Raw genomic sequence first — 21,260 nt, 5'->3', positions numbered from 1 at the left:
CCTTTGTCTTGAGGCACTTGTGTATTTATTTATTGCGTTTTGTATAGCGCAAACTTGACCTGAGGGTATCGGAGCGCTTTACAGAGAAATCACAGCAGCAATTAAATGTGATACATGTGAAGTAAATACGAATACATAGTGACACTTTATAAAAGTAGAATACAACATTTGGTAGGATTTGTGAACAAAATAGTACGGAAGTAGTAAAGTAGTTTGTTACATAGTTGGAAAGAATAGACACACAGAGCTAGCACAGCAGCAATTACATGAGTTACATATGGAGTAAATAAACATACATAGTAATATATAAAAGAAGAATACAATATACAGAAGGATATGTGGATGAAATATTTCTGAGGTAGTTAACCCCTTCTCTGCGGGGGTAATTCCCCCGCTGTGCTGAGGTGTGGGGGGCCCGCACAGCACCCCGGTGCTGATGACGAGCTCAGCTCGTCATCAGCCAAGGTGCTCGTGTGCTCATGACGAGCTGAGCTCGTCACGGCCACGCCCGTTCCTTAGAACGCTCAGCACAGCAGGGGAATTATCCCCGCATGTGTGCGTTCTAATGGCCGTGACGAGCTCAGCTCGTCAGCAGCACACGAGCACAATGGCTGATGACGAGCTGAGCTCGTCATCAGCATGGGAGGGGTTAAAGTAGGGTTCTACTGAGTTGGGTAAAGTAGACGCACAGGGCCGATTCACAAAAGTAATCTGAGACAAAATCCTAACTTTACGACTTTCGTTATTCACAAAATGCATTTAGGAGTACTGCAGTTTCTAACTGTAGTACTCCTAAATGCATTTTGTGAATAACGAAAGTCGTAAAGTTAGGATTTTGTCTCAGATTACTTTTGTGAATCAGGACTACAGTTTTTTCCCCGAGGTAGTGACGCTCAGATTTATTTGGAGGGTGTAAGGTGGGAGCATCAGGCCCGTCAGATGTTTTAGAGGGAGGGTTTAGGTATTTATTGAGAAGAAGTTTAAAATTATTCCTGCAGTGAGGGAATTATTAATTGTCACGCAAATCCTGTGGCAAAGAGCTCTATATTCTAGGAACGTTCCCAGAGAAGGAGCGGGTGAGAGATTTTTCTTTCCTGAATGTTGGCGGAATCAAGAGTCGTGTTAGAGCTTCTGAGAGGTCTCTTTTGGCCTGCTTTTGACAGTTTGTTTGCGAGGTAGATTGGTTTTTCAATATAGAGAGCTTTGTGGGTTTTCCAGGCGGTTTTAAGTATACATCTTGCCTCCACTGGTAGCCAGTTGAGTTTCTTTAGAGTGGAAGTGATTTCGTCAGAGCGACTCTTCCCCTACAGTAGACTGGCTGCTCCGTGGAGTGTAGCTTTCAAAGGTATGAGGCGTTTTTTTGGACACCCGTGATCGTAGCGTTAGCCTAGTCCAACTTGGAAAGGACAAGGGACTGCACCACAGTCTTTAGGTATTGAAGGGGGGTTGACTTTTTGAGGGTGCTTCAACGTGTAGAAGGCACTTTTAACTGAGGCATTTATATGCCTTTTTATTTTCTGTGTTTCTGTCAAGTGTAAACTCTAGAGGTTTGAAAGAGTTGGAGAAGCATAGTTCGCAGTTTAAAGCAGTGAATTTGTCGAGCCAGATATCTGCGGGAAAGGACTTTTCCTTCGGTTGAATGAAGAGGAGTTCAGTTTTGTTGGAGTTGAGCTTAAGGTGGTTGTTGGTCAGCCAGGATTGGACCATGGAGAGAGTGCTGTTTAGGTGTTGGATATCTTTGGCTGAGGACATCTTTATGTACAGTTGGGTCTCATCTGCAAGTAGGTGGTAGGCAATTCTAGCTCTTTTTAGAGTTGATGCAAGTGGTTCCACATGGAGGTTGAATAGGGCCACAAAGAACTCCTTGTATTCTTGTGCCCCATTAACGTTCTTACTGCTACGTCCACCTCGCTAACGTCCACCTCGCTAACATCAACCACACAAACGTCCACCTCGCTAACATCCATCTCGCTAGCATCCACCTCGCTACAATTCTGTTTGCTAAGACCCACCTCGCTAATGTCCATGTTGCTAACAACCACCTTGCTAACTTGCTCTTTATACAGTTGCTTTTCTTTCCCTCAATGCTGCTTCTTCACAGGCCACCTCTTCCGGTTTCATACATTTCAGTAATAATCTCAGCAATCAGTTTCTTCAGTTCACTATTCTTGCCCCTCCCACACCAGATGTTGCTCCTTTCACTTATGCATGTATGTACGAAAATGTTATTTCAATATAGCCAACCTAGTCAAAAGGCAGTGGAGCATTATGCGCGGTGAAAAACAAGCTTAAAGTCAGCGAGTAATATGAGAGGAAACTGCTTTGTGAACTTTAAAGGTGTGCGTCTTCAACTCTTTCCTAAATTAGAGCCGTGTTGGCGTGGTCCTGTTGCATACTGGTTTGCAGTTACAGATCCTAGGTGCATAGATGGAAAAGACCCGGGGGCATATTTACAACAGAATGGCGAAGCGTGGCATTAAGCAAAAACGTCTGGCTTCGCCATTCTGGAAACGCAGGGATGCATTGTATTCACAAGAATGCGATGCACCCCTGTGTTTCCCCTAACACTGGTGCTAAATCTAGTTGCCTAGTGCCAGCGCTGGCACCCTTGCACCATAGTGCAAGGGTGCCAGCGTTGAGGAAATGATTACTTATGTGCATGAAAGTGTTCCTTCCTGCACATAAACAAATCAGAATGCCGATTTGAAACTATGTGTGCTGCATTATGCAGCACACATAGAAACAGAAGTTTGCAAATCGCCATTTGTTTAATGATTGTTTATGTGCAGGACACCTTCCTGCACATAAACAATCCTTCACACGATTTGCTGTTTCTGCAGCACACATAGAAACAGCAAAAACCAGGAGAAATTAACTATTTCTCCTTGTTTTGCCTGTTTAAGACCAGGTTTTCCCTGGTCTTAATTTTGAGGCTGCCTTCTATTTACATCACCGTTTGAGCATTGTCAAAATCAATGGGTGTTGCGGTGGAACGCCCACTGGAACACCCATTGCCCTACTCTTTCACGCAAAGTGTAGCGTGAAAGGAGACCTTATTTACAAGGCGGCGTTAAGCCACGTTAAGTTAATGCTGCTTTGGAAATAAGGCAAAGGGATTATCGCCACAGGAACGTTGCAAAAAGTGATGTTCCTGTGGCGACAGGGGCTTGTAAATATGTCCCCCGCTGTATTGTTTTTTTCTTTTTTACACTTCTTATTCTGCTGTCTAATGGTGTCCTGGCTGGGTTTGTGCCAAAAAAAAACATAGATAGTGAACTTCCCTGTAGGATAAGTAGTTTTGAAGAGGGTGTGGGTCAGCAAAGGGAGCTAATGGTATTCCACGAGTATGAGGGTGGGGCTAACTTATAATTGCTCTGATGTTATTGTTTAACTCACCTTTTTGTGACTTTAGCGCTTGATCTTTTAGAACCTCATCTTACATGGCCAAGGCAGACCTTGTTTTTATGGCTACTCGAGGCTCATTAGCAGGATTATTCCATGACACGTATGCATGTGTTGGGGCCACTCGGGCCTATTTTTGTCACATTCTTAAAAGTGTAATTGTTTGTGGACATTGCAGAAGACCAGACTATCTAATAGGTAATGAATTACCACAGATTATTTAAGTGAAAGTTGAGAAATATATATTGTATGTGGAAAGATGTCATAGCTGAAAGTGGGGTGCAGGCTTCCCGAAATGATAACTAGTTAGCGAGGAGGTTGGTTAGTTCAAGTTAGGGACATAAAACAGTTAGAAGGATGGTGCACTGAGATATGACACTCTAAAGTGTTTAGGGTGTAAAATCTCAGGGGTTACTTCTAGCTGTTAGATGGGGGGTCAGTTGACTCTAGGGCACACTATGTTGAAATGAAGAGTGCTCGGCCCATGAACTTAAACGTTATCTCTGTAAAGGCATGCTCGCTTCATCAAGCCAATAGGAGAAGCATCTTATGTGGTGATGGGGTACACTTCTAGAGATTACCGGAAAATCTAATGTAGGCACCCACTGACGCTTATTATAGCCTTATAGCTCGAGGGCCTTTAACAAGGGAGAGGGACTTTAATAGCTGGTATATCCTAGCTACTGAGGGCTATACGCCTATTAGGACATTCTGCCACTAGAGGGCAGAATGTTCTGACGGACAAAAACAAAGCCTTATGGGAGCGTGAGGGGATTGGAATCCCCTCAGGCTCCTTGAAGCCTTTGTTCACAGCCAGAGCATTGGATGTTGGAGCTCCAGGCTTATACCGGCTATTGTAAGCCCGGAGCACCCCATTGTTTTCAATGGAGCTCCCAACATTCCAATGTTTTAATCCAATGTTAGAGATTCTGGTCAGACTCACATTTCTGATCATTGTTTGTGCTAATGTTTAACTCGTTACTACTGTATCTGCATCTCATACATTATACTCCAGATTAACGTATAATAAAGGTGTATAGCTATATAATTGTTGGGTCATTTACTTCTTACAACTCAAGAGACTGGGAGGGAACAGGTATATAATTTACCCTGAAGAGTTTCGGGCCGGATGGGCTCGGGCTCGGTCTCGATACTGACCAGTTCACTGTGAATCAGCACAGCAAGACTCATATCGGTTTGCCAGGCCTGCTGACCCACAGGCTATCCTCAAAGGCTTATGGGCCAGGAGGGGAGATCTAACTGCAGACAGAAGCTCTGCTCTCACCAATACAAACCACACTAAAGCTCTGCACACAGGGGGAGATGAAATGTGTCCTCTTTTTGTACCTCCCAGGACCATATGAAATTGCTCTTTTCATTTAAATATAATTCTGGACCGCTTGATACTCACCCATCTGGTGACTCAGACCACACTGGAAGTCCACCCATCCACTGGCCAATAAATGACTGACCCCCCTTCCCGTTGCCTACATCAGCTTTTGATTCTCCATACCTTAATTGTTTTTTAAGTCCAAACTCCTAACTACTAATCTTAAGATGTGATACAATGTCTACTTAGGAAGCCTTGAAAAAGCTGCAGGCTTACCAGCTAGTTAGGGGTGAAACACATCTGAGGGAAATATCTTGTTTAAATAACAAAGTACAAACAAATACCCTTCAAAGGTCAATGGATGAATTACACCATTGGAACTCAGAGAATATAAAGTACCTATCAAGGATTGTTATTAGTTGTGTAATATATGCACTTGTGAATCTAAATATTTATATTTGAAACTCCTTTTGTAACTCTGTTGATGAAGTAAACCTCTATGGACTGAATGTTTAAAAGATTTTGTGGGAACTTACACACTCCCTCTAAACAAAAGAGTAGCTGGTAGGTCTGGCCGGTAACCTGTGACTTAGCACAGTGACTATCTGTCTTTCCAGCTCTGCAGACTTACAGGCAATCTAAAAGTGTTTGAAGGCCAGGGGGATCAAACTGGGTTCAGGGCAAATTCCTCTTTGGCTCGTAACAGTTCTGAGGATGATAAAATGAGTATTATACAATCGCCAAAATATCCTGTCATTAGCACCAAGAGACATTCATTGGTCGTGTGAGCCATGCAAATGTTCAAGTTTCCTGTGAATTCTGATAGTGTGAGTGTGTCTGATTGATATTGATGCAGCATCTTTTTGTGTTTCAGTTCTTTTGTACCTCTTTGCGATGCATGATTATGACAACAGCAAGAAGCTCGATGGCCTGGAGCTCCTGGCGCTGCTTAGTGACGTTGTGTCTCAAAATTCCAACTGGCGACCATCTTCCGAAGCGGTGAGTCACACCGCAGTAGTGTTTAAAGTTATTATCCTAGGGGGATCTGACATGAAGAGCCTGAGAATCTCAATCTAGACACAATCACCCATGCACCTACAGGTTGTTTCCTGGTACTATTATTTTTAAGCATACTACTGCTTTGTACACTCTGTATTTGATGTTCAACCTTCTTTCAATCTTTTCTGTCACCTAAACACCTCTGAATACCCTGAGTTTGCCCTTATTTTCCCTCTTGCATCTTCTAGTTTTTTTGTTAGCAGGGCTAGCGTACCATCTTATACCTTGCTCAGCATGGCTAACCTTTGCTTGTCCACCTTGCTTCCCCATTCCCTCTTCCTGTTTTCCTTCCACCCTCGTTTTTCTCCTATCTGCCCTCTCACTTAAGAGAAGTTGAGCAAATATGCTATTGAAAGTTGATGATGCACAAAGGTGTGCAAGCATGTAAGTGGAATTGGAAACTTGAGCTGCCCCTCCTCAGGCCACTTTGTTTCATGGTTCAGTGTGTGTCTTCAGTCATGGAACAGTCAGTCATATCATCTGTGGGGGTTGTGACAATGTCAAAGCCGCACTGCGTCAAGTGATAAAATAATCTTTTATGATCACCAGAAGAGACTTGCAGTTTACTAAAGTCGTACAAACTTGAATAGTGGTTACTATGATGAAATACCTTGGTATCAAAACAATAAAATTAGCCCACACCACTGTGGTAAAATAACATCTGCATTCTAGAAAAGAGTAAGGTGTTAGCACTATACTAACGGGAGACGATCTTTACAACGCCGTCGTTACACCGCTGTATGTTTACAACGTGGGTTGTACAACGCAAGTCCTTTTAACGACTTGCGCTGGAGGGCGCTGCAAGCTAAGGAATAGTACGATTTACTATCCAACACCTTCCCTACTGTATATAGACCGGTGTTGGAATAGTAAATCGTACTGTCCCAAAGTCCAGCGCCCTCCAGCACAAGTCGTTGAAACAACCTGCGTTGCAAAACCCGCGTTGTAAAATACCCCGATCAATATGATCGCGTAGTATCATCATACATTCATACTAACAGGAGTTGTTTTTTCTGACGACTGAATCCTGGTTGGGTGGATGTGCTATGTGTGTCGGAACCACTTTGTGGTGGGAGTGTGGACTGCAGATCTGTTGATCAACAGATCTGGAGTGCATCGTATTTCAAGGCATCCTTGGGAAGCAGAGTATGGGCAGTCACAATGGTCAGGTGCCCGAGCATACAGCTGGGCGTAAGTATTGCTTGTCGCCCTGCGTTAGGAGTGCACTTAGACTGCTATTTGATTGGATTTGAGTTTTGTAGAGCGCGGCGTATGCCTATGGGCGTCTTGGCGCTGCCTTAAGTGTGAAGGATGAAAACTGCCAGAAAATTATTCTATGGGGAAAAGTAAACAACCAGGTTTTGAGTGGTTTTCTAAATGGAAGGAAGTTGGATAGGTGCCATGGCATTTGATTCCAGAGAGGAGAGGTAGCACAGGGAAAGTTCTACCTCCCCGAGAAGCTTTGTGAATAAAAGGGACGGACAGTTTCCTGGATGTGACGGAATGAAGCAATCTGTCAGGGATGTACCGGGAAATTGTGTTTTTAAGGAAATCAGGACCCGAATGGTTAAGCAATGTGTGTGCTAAACAGAGCGCTGTGAAGGCAACTCTCTTTTTAACAGGTAGTTTCTAATTGGCTGCATTTCTTTCTTAAAGGTTAAATGGTATGACTTCTTTTGTTGCTTGTTATTTGTTTTTATCCTTCATATCTTGCAAGAATGATGCTTCTGTCACCCACTTCCATTTCTCAGTTTGCAAAATGTCACACGCTCACCTTTCTTCAATTGTCTTGCATTCCATCTCTGACGTGGAAGGGATGGACAAGGGCATTTATCAATTATCTGTGGTGCCATATACTGCAGGAGATTTGTTCCTGAGAGGGAAAGACATCTACGTCACAATTACTGGGGGTGATAAGAATAGAACGTTTGATCATGTGCCGCTTCTAGCCAGAATGAATAACAAGGGCTAAAAAGAGTCCAGAAATCACCCTTCTGGTCGTGCCTTTTATTGCTAAGAGCAGCTTAGAGAGAGTAAGGGTTGGTTGGAGAGCCGATGCAGAGAAATTGTAAATGAAAGGTTCTAATGTTGCAATATTTTGACTTTTTTGCTCTTGGTTGGTTTTATGCTAACATTTATTCATATTGTGTGCACTAGGATAGGTTTTTGATTTTAATAAAATCATAAAGTGCACTCCAAGTTTGAAATTCTTGAGTATGGCTTTTCATGGTGAAAAGAGGTGTGGAGTCCACAAATACTCCTGCGAGTCTCACGGGACTGATTGTTGCCTAAGATGCAGCTTACTCACGCGATGCTCAGTGTGTTGCATGGTTTACTGTCCACTGTGTTCTCTGTCTAAGGACAGCATGTTAACTAAGTCTGTGCTGCAAGAGGGTGTAGGGAATCCCAACCCCAGCCTTTATTCCTGAGAGGCTCCAGAAAACATATCAGCACAGAAGAGAGTTCTGGCCACCACTCTAAATCTGGAATGGCTCTGGAATGTCAGAACCCAAATTAGGAATAGATCTTGATTGGCAGACATTTGAACAAAGGGCGAGGCGAGAGAGAGTAAGGCTAGCTACGATAAGCGTACAACCATTGAAATTCTACAGGTCCAAGTAGGCGATTGGGGGAAACTGTTGAAGTTTGGGTGAATAAGAAAAGGGTTGTCTAAGTCTTTGCATACTCAGCATGTGGTGGAGGTTTCCAGGTAAATAATGAACGTGGCTAAAGACCGGGGATTAGTTAGGTGCTGGTGGTGAAGGAAAAGGTCAGTTAGTATTGGATGATTTGGAGGGTGAACAAGGTGTAAAAAAATGTAAAGGGGAGTATAATGGAAAACCCAGGTCCAGTGAGATAAGCCAATCAGTTTGCGGTCAGTGGTATGTCAATGTGGGTCAATGTTAGAGTCGGCTTTGTTATTGTTCAGTGGTGTGAAGTGCAGCCCACCGGACAAAGAGCTGGCAAACAGTTGGAAAATCTTGAGGATTTTTACACTTGTTTCAATGCTATCCCTGTAGATTGCTTTGTTCTTCTGTGTTTTATTTTCAAGGCTAAGAAATGTGTGCAGCCTGGCATGATTTTGTCCATTCTAAGTACAGCGACACACCCTGAGAGTTCTTACTTGGAATGCTCTATAATTAACTGTTTTATTTGATCCAATGGCTTATGCTCTACACATGTTGAAGTCTTCTGTGAAAGAATTGCTTAAGGTTTATACTAGAAATATATGGTCATTTTGTTAATTTCTGCAGATAGACTCTCTTTAAAATGTCTTATAATAAGACACATTGTTAGGATTTATTCAGTGAATTAAAGATGCATTACGAAGAGTACTTTTAATCTCACCTGTTGTTCTGATGTTCATCCTGTACAGGTGAGCCTCGTGGTGGATGAAGTGTTGGAGAAGCAGGACCTCAACCATGATGGTCTTTTGGACCCATCGGAGCTCTTAACGCCCCCCAGTGACGTTGCCGCTCCAGAATCAAAGCAGAAGATTCAACCAGATGAAGTACCATCAATTGTCCTTCAGCCGCCCCATGTCGCCCACCCCAATGTAAGCAAAAATCCTTCCTCCCAGCAATTGGATCAAGGTGTTCCTGCCGGCGAAGGAGGCACAGAACAAGGCCATCAGCGGTCAATTGTACAGGTGAATGTAGGAGAAAAGAGCATCGATTCTCAGAACCCTCCGCCTGCAGAACACGAAGAGCCTGCGGTGTCTGAGGACAACACACAACCCGAAGATCACGAGAACGTTGAATATGAGCAAGTAGAAGTGGAAATTCAATTAGACCAGAGTGATGAACCCAACCATGCTGCTGTCGTGTCCGACCATGAGATGTAGCTTCGACGTGGACTTTATCTGTGCACAGTTTGGTGCACGGCTCAGGATCCTCCTTCTCGAGGGGGAAACTGCACTAAAGCCGGGTGCTCCACTAACCACCTGGACACTTGAGGGCTGGACATTTAGCCCAGCGCTTCTTCTCAGTGAAGCCGAACACTCAGCGCTTTGCCACTGAAGCCGACGGAGCTTGAAAATCATTGAATTTAAGTTTTGAATTTGACTTTTAAAACTCTTAAAATCAGTGCCCCAAATAGCAGCTCACAGCGAGTTTCTGCACGCATTCTGCCTTAATACTGGACTTTCTTGCTGTGCTGCAAACATTCGGAACTTCAAGTTGTGTGTTTGTATCAATTTATGCCACTTTTGCAGGCATGCGGACATAACAAGATGCCAGCAAAAAAATATATATATTTGCCCAAATAAAATAGAGCTAGAAAATCTAGTAACCGAACAAGGCATTTAGACTGAAATCACAATCATGCCAGTCACAATGGAAATGTTAAGCTCAGCCTTTGGTACGTTAAATTAATAATATGTAGTTGTCCAAGGCCCACCATCAAAGAGTGCCTAGAAGCTATACATAGGTGTAGTGTCTGGGCATGAAAAACTTAGGCAACGGCCCAAGCTTGTCTCCACCAGGTAGTACCACCCATCGCCAAGAATAGAGGCGGTTGAGGACTGGAAAGTCAACTCACTTTACAATTTACTATCACCGCCTGCATCCTCTCCGTGGCCTTCTGTATTCCACCTTTCCACACGCAAGGGAACTCCAGAGACAAGAGGGGTACCTTTAGAAAGACCTATTTAAAATGTTCATTCATCTTTTTAGGCACAAGCCTTGCAGTGTCTCTCAGCCAGAAGATTGTTGTTTCCCCACTTCGGACAATCTATCAACCAGTTTAACACACAGCTTCCAAAGCAAAATCCTCCACTCTCAATTCCCTCCCTTCCCCCGTGCCAAAATTGAACTTTCTTTTTCTGAAAAGGTGCAATATTTACTTTTCTATGTAAAGAGGAATTAATTAAAACAAAATAAAAATAAAAACAATCCCTCCTACCAGTTGACTGATCATCTTTGTGGTTTACACCAGCTCTTTTAGGAGTGCAAAGGGCCTGACATTTTTTATTATAGTTTTAATGTGGAACGTTGTATAGTTTAGTAGAACTGGTACGTGTAGCAGAATTTTAGGTGGTGGGTAGATCAACTGATTTTTACGGTCATACCAGGACGTTTGACAATTCATATCTGTCACTATGTATTGCTTGAAATTGTGGTTTAGAACTTTTCTTTTCTTTAACCTGTGTAGGGATACAGGGAGCCTGGAAGTGACCAGGCTTGTTTTAGGATGCTGGGTAGTGCATGGAGGTTTTAGAAGATGCTGGGGGGGGGGGCCCTCTCAGATCTCCATGAGCACGTGTGCAGCAATGCGAAAGTGGTGTTTGTCTTCCCAATCCAAGATGGTGCCCGAAGTCACAAGAACTTCCTGTCATTGTTTCAATAGAGTAAAATAAGTATAAACCCTCTCGACGGGATAGGAGTTCTTCACAGTCTTCCTGACATGCCGCAGTATCTCCTGACTTGGCTGCAGACACTGTATCTCTTCCAGGCGCATCTGATTACCCTTCCTTCTTGACAGAAGATTGAACGCAGTCCTTGATCCAGGGCCACCTGGTGCTGCCCGGGGTTCTGCAAACAGTTCACGTGCCATGATCCTTCTCTGCACACTACATTCAAACTTCACAGACATGGTATGAAAGACAGCCGTACACTCTGGCCCCTCACAGACTGGGCCACACCCTCCGACAAGATCACATTCCTGTATGAGGACACTACTTACCCTACGTGACACACACTGTACGAGTCTCAAGCGACAGCCTCAGTCCCCAAATCTCACATCCGTTTCTATAAGAAGACATTTTTATAGCATTTCTGTAGAGCACTGTCATGGCTGGGCCAAGCGTGCAACGTTGTGGGATCTACATGGTCAGTCGCTCACCCAGTTGTTGCGACAGCTCCAAAGCCCCCTGCACTCACTGTGGGAGACATACAAAGATTCAATGCTCCGTCCATCATCTCCTTGTGTTTGCTTTGTTCGCCCTAAGTTGGCAGGGTATGCCCAGACGTGGGTCCTTTGCTCACTGTGCCACTGGATTCAAGCTAACCTGGCTGATGAGAGCTGTTACCCCGAAACCGGTCCTAGGATGCTTGTTTCCGGATCAGTGAAGGCATGGCTTGGCATTTCGGGCTGGACTGTTCCCATGAGGCACAGGGTCAGACTGATTTGCATATGGCCATGTCTGAATTGGGGTGGTGGAGTGAGCTAAAGAATGGTGATGGATTCAACCCAGATCTGTGACTGGGGGTGAGTGTCTGAAAAGTTGTAGTGCTCCGTCCATCATCTCCTTGTGTTTGCTTTAGACATACAAAGCGGGCCATTAGAATCCTACTGGTCATGTTGAACTATGAAACGTTTTCCCACCACCCAGAGAGCATTCCTTGCAAAAAATGGTCTCGATTCATCACTGACACATTTTAACTTTTTTTATCACAAACTCTATTGCATTTTATGAATTCACGTTACATTTATCACTCTGTGTCCATACATTAAAACATTGCATGATGTAGTGGTACATTTGTACATGTGAGACACAGTGGAAGGACATGAACAGGTACTGCCATAGAAGAACGGTTCTTCAAAATAATTCAATCCTAACTCACCCCAAATCCCCCTTGTTAACAAAATGGTGTCGCCTATCTGTAAGCTCAGGCGTATGATGAATCGTGCATGGAAGTGTGCATGGATTCCTGCAAGTACCTCAGTGGGGTAAAAAACGCCCCCAAAAGCCTCTGCAGTGCGGGAGGGCCCCCGAAGACTGGGGGCCACCTCAGGCACTGGCAGGCCCCTAGCCAGAGAGCTTCGGATTGCGTCCGGAGCGTGGGGGGCCCTTGCATGTACTTTGCAGGGGAGTCCTCTCAAGTTTTGCTATGCCACTGAAGTACCTGCATAGTAGAAGGAAATGACAGGGGCTTGTCTGTTCCACTTGGGGAGGCCGGGTTCAGTATCCAGCTGTCCGGCAATTAGATGAAACGGAGTAGTATGTGTGTCTTTCCTAATAGTGAGAGCGGGAAGGAGGTGGGGCCTGTAGTGTGGGCAATAGGTCCTCATTATGCACAGGTAGGACACCCCTGTTCATCACTCCTCTTCTGATACTCCATCCTGCGCCTTGAATCCTTCTAGTAGGGCATCCCATTCAAGCGAGATGGACTTCTTACGTAGATCTCTATACTCCTCCCGTCAAAACTCCCCGCTCTCCACTGGTGACACACTTATAACTTATGGCACACTTTGAACAGTACATAGAGCATCGAACTGGCATTGAGATGCCGCCTCGTTGCATAGTCTTACAATTGCCCCAACATTCCAGAACTGATCATTTCAGCCTCTTAGAATCTCCCTCTTTCGACGAACGCGGGTTGAAAAACTACAATTAATACATTTCGAAAATGGACTCATCGCTGCTCCTGGTAAGTGGATTCCCACATTGAACAAATATGAACTGGCAAAACTGTACAGACAGGATGTCCTGTGATGAGAGCCAGAAGGGATGGAAAGGCTCTAGGAAGTCCTGTGTCTGTGTGCGATATGTAAAGAGTCTTCAAGAAGGTAATGTTTGTTGTATTCAGAGTTCTATGACCTGTGGGAAAGGGACATGTGGCACAGTATTCAATTCAGGAGGCTTTTATAGGGCGATGCTGCAATCTGGATGTTTACCTCAAACGTGTACTTAACACGAGGTCTGGATGTCTTCCTACATCCAGGAGGTATTTGAAGATGGTCCATCATTGATGTTAGCTTTCATCCTTCCTGAGCTAGGCGAGGTGTTGCTGAAGTGCAAACTTCCATCAGCTAGCCTCGACTTCCCACCTAGCATGGCTCCACCTCATCCAAACCCCATCCTGCAGCCCATGGGATGCAGGATTGCCATGCCTCTTTCACTATAAGTTACACTTCTTTCTCTAGCATGCTCACACGTGGCAGGATCAGTCTCAGACTGGTTTTGGTGACTTAAGCGCCTTGTCCACCTGCCTGTACACAACCACCACTCGGTTGAGTTCTTTGACCAATTGTATCACTAACCAGACCAGTGTATGGGTCCACAAGTCTGGCTTGTACAATGACCAGGTGCACAACAGCTCCCCTTGGACTCTTCAGACTGGACGCTGGTTTTTGGTGTTTTTGGGTCTCTTCCGTGCAATGGTGACCTAATGCTTGGCCTGGCTGGTTGGTTCTTTCATGGTCGTGCTTAGCTTTCTGGTTTCGCTGCATGCGTCTGTACTCCACACAGTTTGAATTAAACACTCAACTCAAGGGTTCTTAATTTTCTAAATTTTTCCGAAATATTTTAACGAAATTTTAAGGTAGGTAAATTAACTTCTCCTTGTATTTTAATTAGTCTAAGGTTGCTTTAAAGGCCAACTCAATCAATGAGTTCAACATGATTAAGGCACTGTGGAGATAAAAATTATTTATTTTTGGTAACTTTGGGCCAGATGTAGGAGCCCTAATACCGGTCGGTAACGGCCGAATTCGGCCGTTACCGACCGGTATTTGGGTTTTCAGATGTAGGGGCCATTATTTTACAGAATCGGAAAATTTACCGATTCTGTAAATTTACCGATTCTGTAAAATACCGAATTGGTAATTTTACCGATTCGGTAAATCCAAATGTAGGTGACACTCCTGAGAGTGTCTCAGGCCCTTAAGAGTCTGTATTTTACCACACAATCCTATTGTGTGGTAAAATACCGAATCCAGGTGTGCATGCACATCTGTGCATGCACACTGTGCAATGTGACACACAGACATGCCCTTAGGGCATGTATGTGTGCCGGATCACTGAAATATTATCGACGGACACATTATCGACTTACCAAAATATCGTTGACAAATTATCGAGAACAAAAATATCGACTTACTATACTTATTACACAAACTACAAAAATATCGACTAAAAAATATCGAGTACTAACTATATCGAAAACATAAATATCGCTTAAAAAAATATCGACTACAATTATATCGTTGGACATGAAATTAGCCCTAACACTACAAAAATATCGACTACAAAAATATAGACTACCACAATATCGTAAAAAAAATAATATCGAGTTCATGTTTGCACACTTTTCTTTCTAAAATACCATCTTTATCATCAATAAAAGTCATTTCTCTGTAAAAAAAACTTTTCACATATAATACCTGTTTCTTACATAAAATTACTATTAATCCACATTTACTATACATTCTATTACATGCATTTTATCATTTTCTATTATTCTTTGCATTTAACTAACATTTTCATTACTTATTTTCACATATAAATATATTTCATTTAAACACGAACCTGCTTTAATGCGGGAACAACCACATACCACCATTCTCACATCAACAAACACTCCAATTAACTTAAAAAAATTCAAACTAGCCTATACTATGCTTCCTTACATCCTACAACCAATCAAATCAAAGCACACATAACACATATACTATAAAAGGGCTACATGCATTCTACCATTTGTTGCTGCTACCTATCTGGAAAGTAGATGCCAACATTTTGAAGATTTTGTTGCAGAATAAACATCTTTAAAGATCCAGCTTACTAGCTAATTAATCAAGTAAGTAACACAGCATTTTAGTAGAAAACTACATTAGAAGTGCACTATTTTCCTTACATCTCCTAACTCTTAGACTTATTTTATTTTCATGTCTTCCTACTTTTCTGATAGAAACTACTCCAACACAATTCCTATTACATGGTCATATTTCTTCATGTGCAAAATCAGATAGTAAGTATATAATAATTCTCTGTTATACACCAACTGCTTTGTTTAAACACTAATTTACAAGAGTATTTATTTTTCATTGACATTATATTTACAGATATACAGAAATGGTGCTATTTCTACAGCAAAAACGATAAAACTAACCTAATTACACATGTAAGTATAGATGTGTTTGTTATAAAACGGCCAATTTCATTAATGCACATTTTTAAACAACATATCTTGCTTTTTACATCTTCCCTATAGATCATTTGAAAAATCCAAGATCAACTATAGCAAAACACAAAAATACCCTTCAGAAAAAAGTAAGTATAATTGTTATTTGCTAAAATGTTGGCACAAAAAACGCTAACTATATTCTTAACACCATGTTATTTATTTTAAATTGCCTCTACAGATATTCAGAAAACATCATACATCTATTCTACATATCATATGAAAACATCCTACACAAAATATACCAATATAGAAGAATCGCCTTGTAAAAAATGTAAGTATATTTATCATTTCTCTAAAACTGCCTAAAATAACACAGTCTATGTTCTTAACAACATCTTATCTATTTTATATTTCCTCTACAGATATTCTGAATACATCATACAGCTATTCTACCTACAACAAAGAAAACGACATATTTAGAAGTTAGTATACGTTTAAATCTGTTACATTTCCAAACGGTTCAGTATTAAAATTATAATATTTTGCTTTTATTTCTTCTATCTACTCTACAGATCATACCTGTACTAAATTGATGAACTCCAGCAATTACAACTATTCTACTATTTAAACAAGTAAGTATATGTAATGTTTACATCAAATGCACTAGTAGACAAAAATGACAACTGCTTTTGAGTAGGAAATACATTTGTTATATATAAACATTAACGTTGTTTTTGTATATTTTCATACCAACAGCAAATAAAGACATACATACAAGAACATCATTCAAAAGACATTTCTGCTTCTGTGACTACTACTTTGATTAACTGTAAGTATAAATGCATCACTAATGATGTTAGCACCACATAAGTAAAAAAATGTGTACTGATTTTGTTTCTTTCTACTCTTTCCTAGAACAAGTAAATCAAAATGACTGAAGGTGCAGAATTTGTCATGTCTCAGAAAAATAAATTGCTATTATGCTACATGGGTTATGTGTATAATCAGGAGAGACAAAGTGGTAGAAAGGTTTTTTGGAAGTGTACACAATATTACTCCAACAAATGTTATGGGAGGGCCACTACCAAGGAAACTAATGTGCTATTTACTAGAGAACATAATCATCCCCCAAATGTCACCGAAATTGAAATTAGAGATGCCTTAGAAAGTATTAAAAGTGCTAGCACACAAAGTGACAAACCCACCACCCAAATACTTAAAGAAGAACTGGTAAAAATCCCTAACCATGCTTCAGGGCAACTACCCTCTATTGATTCCCTGAAACGCACAATTGCACGCACCAAACGACTCACTAGCACAACCCAACCCAACCCAACTTGTTTTGAAGAAATTATTATTTCACCCGAAATGGCCATCACACACAATAAAGATAAATTTATTCTTTTTGATAATGAAAGCAGTACAAACAGAATAATTATGTTTGCAACTGCAAGTAATTTACGAAAAATCCAACAGTGTCCCCAATGGATGATGGATGGAACATTTAAACCCTGCCCAAAACCTTTTTACCAACTGTATTCCATCCACGGTTTATACCATCATTCTAACATACCTTTCATTTACTGTTTGCTACCCAACAAACAGCAAACAACCTACACCGAAATTTTAAATGTTCTCAAAACGGAAATCAATAATTATTTTCCCGAAAAAATAATTATTGATTTCGAATTAGCTATGATAAATAGCATTTTGAGAACATTTCCCCACACAGCAATCCAGGGTTGCTATTATCATTTTAATCAGAGTATATGGAGGCATCTCCAAAAATCTACTTTAAGTGTACTATACTCTACAGATAGCACCTTTGCCTATCAAGTTAAAAAGTTAATAGCCCTGGCCTACGTCCCTGTTACAGATGTTGCTGAACATTACAATTTATTAATTGACAGCGCATATTATAAGAGGAATGAGGATAAGCTAACACCATTGCTAGACTATTTTGAAGACACTTGGGTGGGAAGGTTGCACAGATCAGGACATCGACGCCAGCCCAAATTCCAAATCCCTTGGTGGAATGTCTATCTCAGTACTTTAAACCAAGAGGCGAAAACCAACAACAGTGTTGAAGGGTGGCATAATGCTTTCCAAGCAACTACAAACAGAGGCAAACCCACATTCCACAACCTTCTTGAAGCTTTGAAAAAAGAACAAAGCTATCAGGAACTAAGAATGGAACAATCAGTGTCACAAATAGGGCCCAAACTCACTAAACAAACCCAACAAATGTTCCGACTACTTCAAAGTCAAGTCACATTATACCCTACAACTAGAGGTTTAGAATACCTGGCAATAATAGCAAAAAGTCTTCTATAAAAATGTCAAGTAAATATACGAATGTCTTCTTACAATACTAATAAAAATCACATGTCATAAACATATATAATGAATTATAAATAAAACATATTTGTTTGACAAACTTTTAAAAAATATGTAAAAAAATTCGTAACAAATATGCAATGTTTATAAATTTTTATAACATACAAATAACATTAGAAATCGACATTTCCCACCCAATCAAAATTGTAAAATAAATACAAAAAATTTTTGGAATTAAGAGACGCAATCAAGGAAAAATCAATCCATACAATCCAATCCAATATCTTACTATTCCAATATGGGAAACCCTCAAAAACCCGAAAATAAATTGTAAAACGTAAAAAAACGCTCCAGGAAATCCCGAAAACAGTAGTGTGTACACGTTAGGATTTAAAGTTATATACACACAATTTTAAAAAAACGGTCACGCATATCAAAGTATCAATCCGATTCGAAACCCTCCAAAAAACCCGAAAAAGGTTTAAAAAGTGAAAAAACCGCTCCAGGCAAACACGAAAAATAGGAGATAAAAGTCTAAATATAAGCATAATAACTTAAACATTTGTTTCTCCGTTAAAAAACACGCTTCCTTCCATGTAGTTTTCATGCGAGGAACCGAAACCTGTAAAATAACATACATAACGAAAGCCACCCACAAATACCCCCTTCACATTTGTAAATATACTAACAATTAACATTAACCATGTAAGAAGACATTTCCGAACAATTAAAATTAGACTTGAAGGAAAAAAAGCACGACACATCTATAACGCAGACTTTTCACCCAAACGCTACTTAAACTAATAATACATACACCAAAAAACACTACAGAGTTTGATTACACCCTCAAACATGACCACTTACTTATAATTAGTATTACAAAATAACCTTACCTCTCTCCAAGCGAAGCAACTCCCAACCGCGAGCTTCTCCAGTCCTGAATGGAGCGCAATAACCTTACGCGGTAAAAAAGTAGTCCCCTTAACCCATTTGTGTAAAAGGATAATAGAATAAACAATGTGAAATAAAAAATATATAATACATACACATGTATAATGTAACAAATTAATACACTATACTCATGACAATTTTCCTTTATTAACAAAAAATAATATATTTAATATTAATTAATATATAATATGTATTATATATTAATAATATAAAATAATTATGTAAAACTTTGAATAAAAGATGTAAATATTTAGTTATTCTGTATATTTATAAGAATAATTTTGTGTATAATTTTTATAAAACATTATAAATGTTTATGGGAATAATTAATAATGATAAATAATATAACTTATTTATTGTTATTAATATAACAAGTAGAACCATTTAGTATATAAAGAATGCCCTGAAAAAAGTCTCTATTTTATCTGTGAATATATATATTTTTGTTAATAATCAATGAATGTTTATGTTTATTAATTAATAATAATAATAATTATTAAAATAATTATTATTTTTATTAATTATTAAAAAAAGATTATATAATTATTTCTAATTATAACAAAATTATATAATTGCTTTACTAATATTTGATAAATACCAGATATTATAATTAAACATATTGTTTCCCTATACAATTATAAACTTTACAACCAAAGCGATTTATATGTTTTATGTAAAAACAACATTGTGTGAAATATACACCAAGAAAATTTTTGGGGGTATTTCAATTTATCCTAAGAAATGTAATAATAGTCATGTTACTTGTTACAAAGAAATATGTATTATATATTTTATTATATTAATATTTAATATTAACATTATTAAATATTAATGTAAGAAATATATAACAAATCATTGTTTAATGTATTTCTATATAAATACTTTAAATTGTAAATGACTGATGGGAATATGTAAAATTTACTGAAAGAATCTAGTAATCCAAATTATTGTTTACATTGACCACATGTATATAAATGTAAAGATGTTATTGTGTGAATAATAAAAGTAAAAAAAAATGTGATGTTATATTTGTTTTTGATTTTATTGTAGTACACAATAAAAAAATTAAAAATTGTTTAATAAACTAATTTGAAAACATCTATGTTGCATAATTTTTTATTATTAAAATACAGTAATGAACAAATGTATACAAATGTGCTGCACACTGACCAATTTTATATGTATTGTTACTACTCCAGTCAATCTAAAATCATAGAAGCTGCAGGACACTAGCAAAAATTATTTTACTATTCCTACTACACTCAAGGTAATACCATAAAATGTGGTGGAGACTAACCAATGTATTTTTATTAATCCAACTCCAGTGTTGGTAATATTACTGATGGTGCTGGACACCAACCAATTAATAATTAGAATTCCAACTCCACTCTAGCTACTGTCTGGAAACATGCTAATACATAAATAGTTTTTATCTAAATAAAGTGTACTAATGTAAAGTTATAATAATATCTATTTTCGTGTGATAAATTTAATGTATCACTGTTAAGTTAAACTATACATCAGCACTCTAAAATACCCAAAACTGTCCCAAAACACTAAAAAGACCCCTTGACCCTAAAGGCCAAAACTGACCCAGAACACTACAAATACCCCTTTATCAACAAACTGAAAACTGACCCTGAACCCTACAAATACCCCTTTACCCACAAACTGAAAACTGACCCTGAACCCTACAAATACCCCTTTACCCACAAACTGAAAACTGACCCTGAACCCTACAAATACCCCTTTACCCACAAACTAAAAACCTACCCAGAACCCTACAAATACTCCTTTACCCACAAACTGAAAACTGACCCTGAACCCTACAAATACCCCTTTACCCACAAACTAAAAACTGACCCTGAACCCTACAAATACTCCTTTCCCAACAAACTGAAAACTGACCCTGAACCCTACAAATACTCCTTTCCCAACAAACTGAAAACTGACCCTGAACTCTACAAATACCCCTTTACCCACAAACTGAAAACTGACCCTGAACCCTACAAATACCCCTTTACCCACAAACTAAAAACTGACCCTGAACCCTACAAATACTCCTTTCCCATCAAACTGAAAACTGACCCTGAACCCTACAAATACTCCTTTCCCAACAAACTGAAAACTGACCCTGAACTCTACAAATACCCCTTTACCCACAAACTGAAAACTGACCCAGAACCCTACAAATACCCCTACAACCACAAACTGAAAACTGACCCTGAACTCTACAAATACCCCTTTACCCACAAACTGAAAACTGACCCTGAACCCTACAAATACCCCTACAACCACAAACTGAAAACTGACCCTGAACCCTACAAATACTC

The 21,260-nt window shown here is 39.9% G+C and overlaps 1 protein-coding gene and 1 long non-coding RNA gene across 2 annotated transcripts in view; both read left to right on the top strand.

The window, feature by feature from the left end:
• Positions 1-10,692, top strand: part of CGREF1 (cell growth regulator with EF-hand domain 1) — a 128,104-nt gene extending 117,412 nt beyond the window's left edge. Inside the window, exons 5-6 of the mRNA XM_078650069.1 lie at positions 5,607-5,731; positions 9,168-10,692. Of these exons, the coding sequence (XP_078506195.1) occupies positions 5,607-5,731; positions 9,168-9,635 (593 nt within the window). The 3' untranslated portion in view covers positions 9,636-10,692. The remainder of the gene's footprint in view (positions 1-5,606; positions 5,732-9,167) is intronic.
• A 4,571-nt stretch (positions 10,693-15,263) lies between these two features.
• Positions 15,264-16,275, top strand: LOC144762011 (uncharacterized). The gene is made up of 3 exons (XR_013596002.1): positions 15,264-15,483; positions 15,578-15,636; positions 15,727-16,275. It is a non-coding gene; the product is annotated as an uncharacterized LOC144762011 (long non-coding RNA).
• The last annotated feature ends 4,985 nt before the right edge of the window (positions 16,276-21,260 follow it).

The sequence above is a fragment of the Lissotriton helveticus genome, chromosome 6, assembly GCF_964261635.1.
Source record: "Lissotriton helveticus chromosome 6, aLisHel1.1, whole genome shotgun sequence".
Taxonomy (NCBI): Eukaryota; Metazoa; Chordata; class Amphibia; order Caudata; family Salamandridae; genus Lissotriton; species Lissotriton helveticus.
This window is presented reverse-complemented; position numbering and strand designations above follow the sequence as displayed.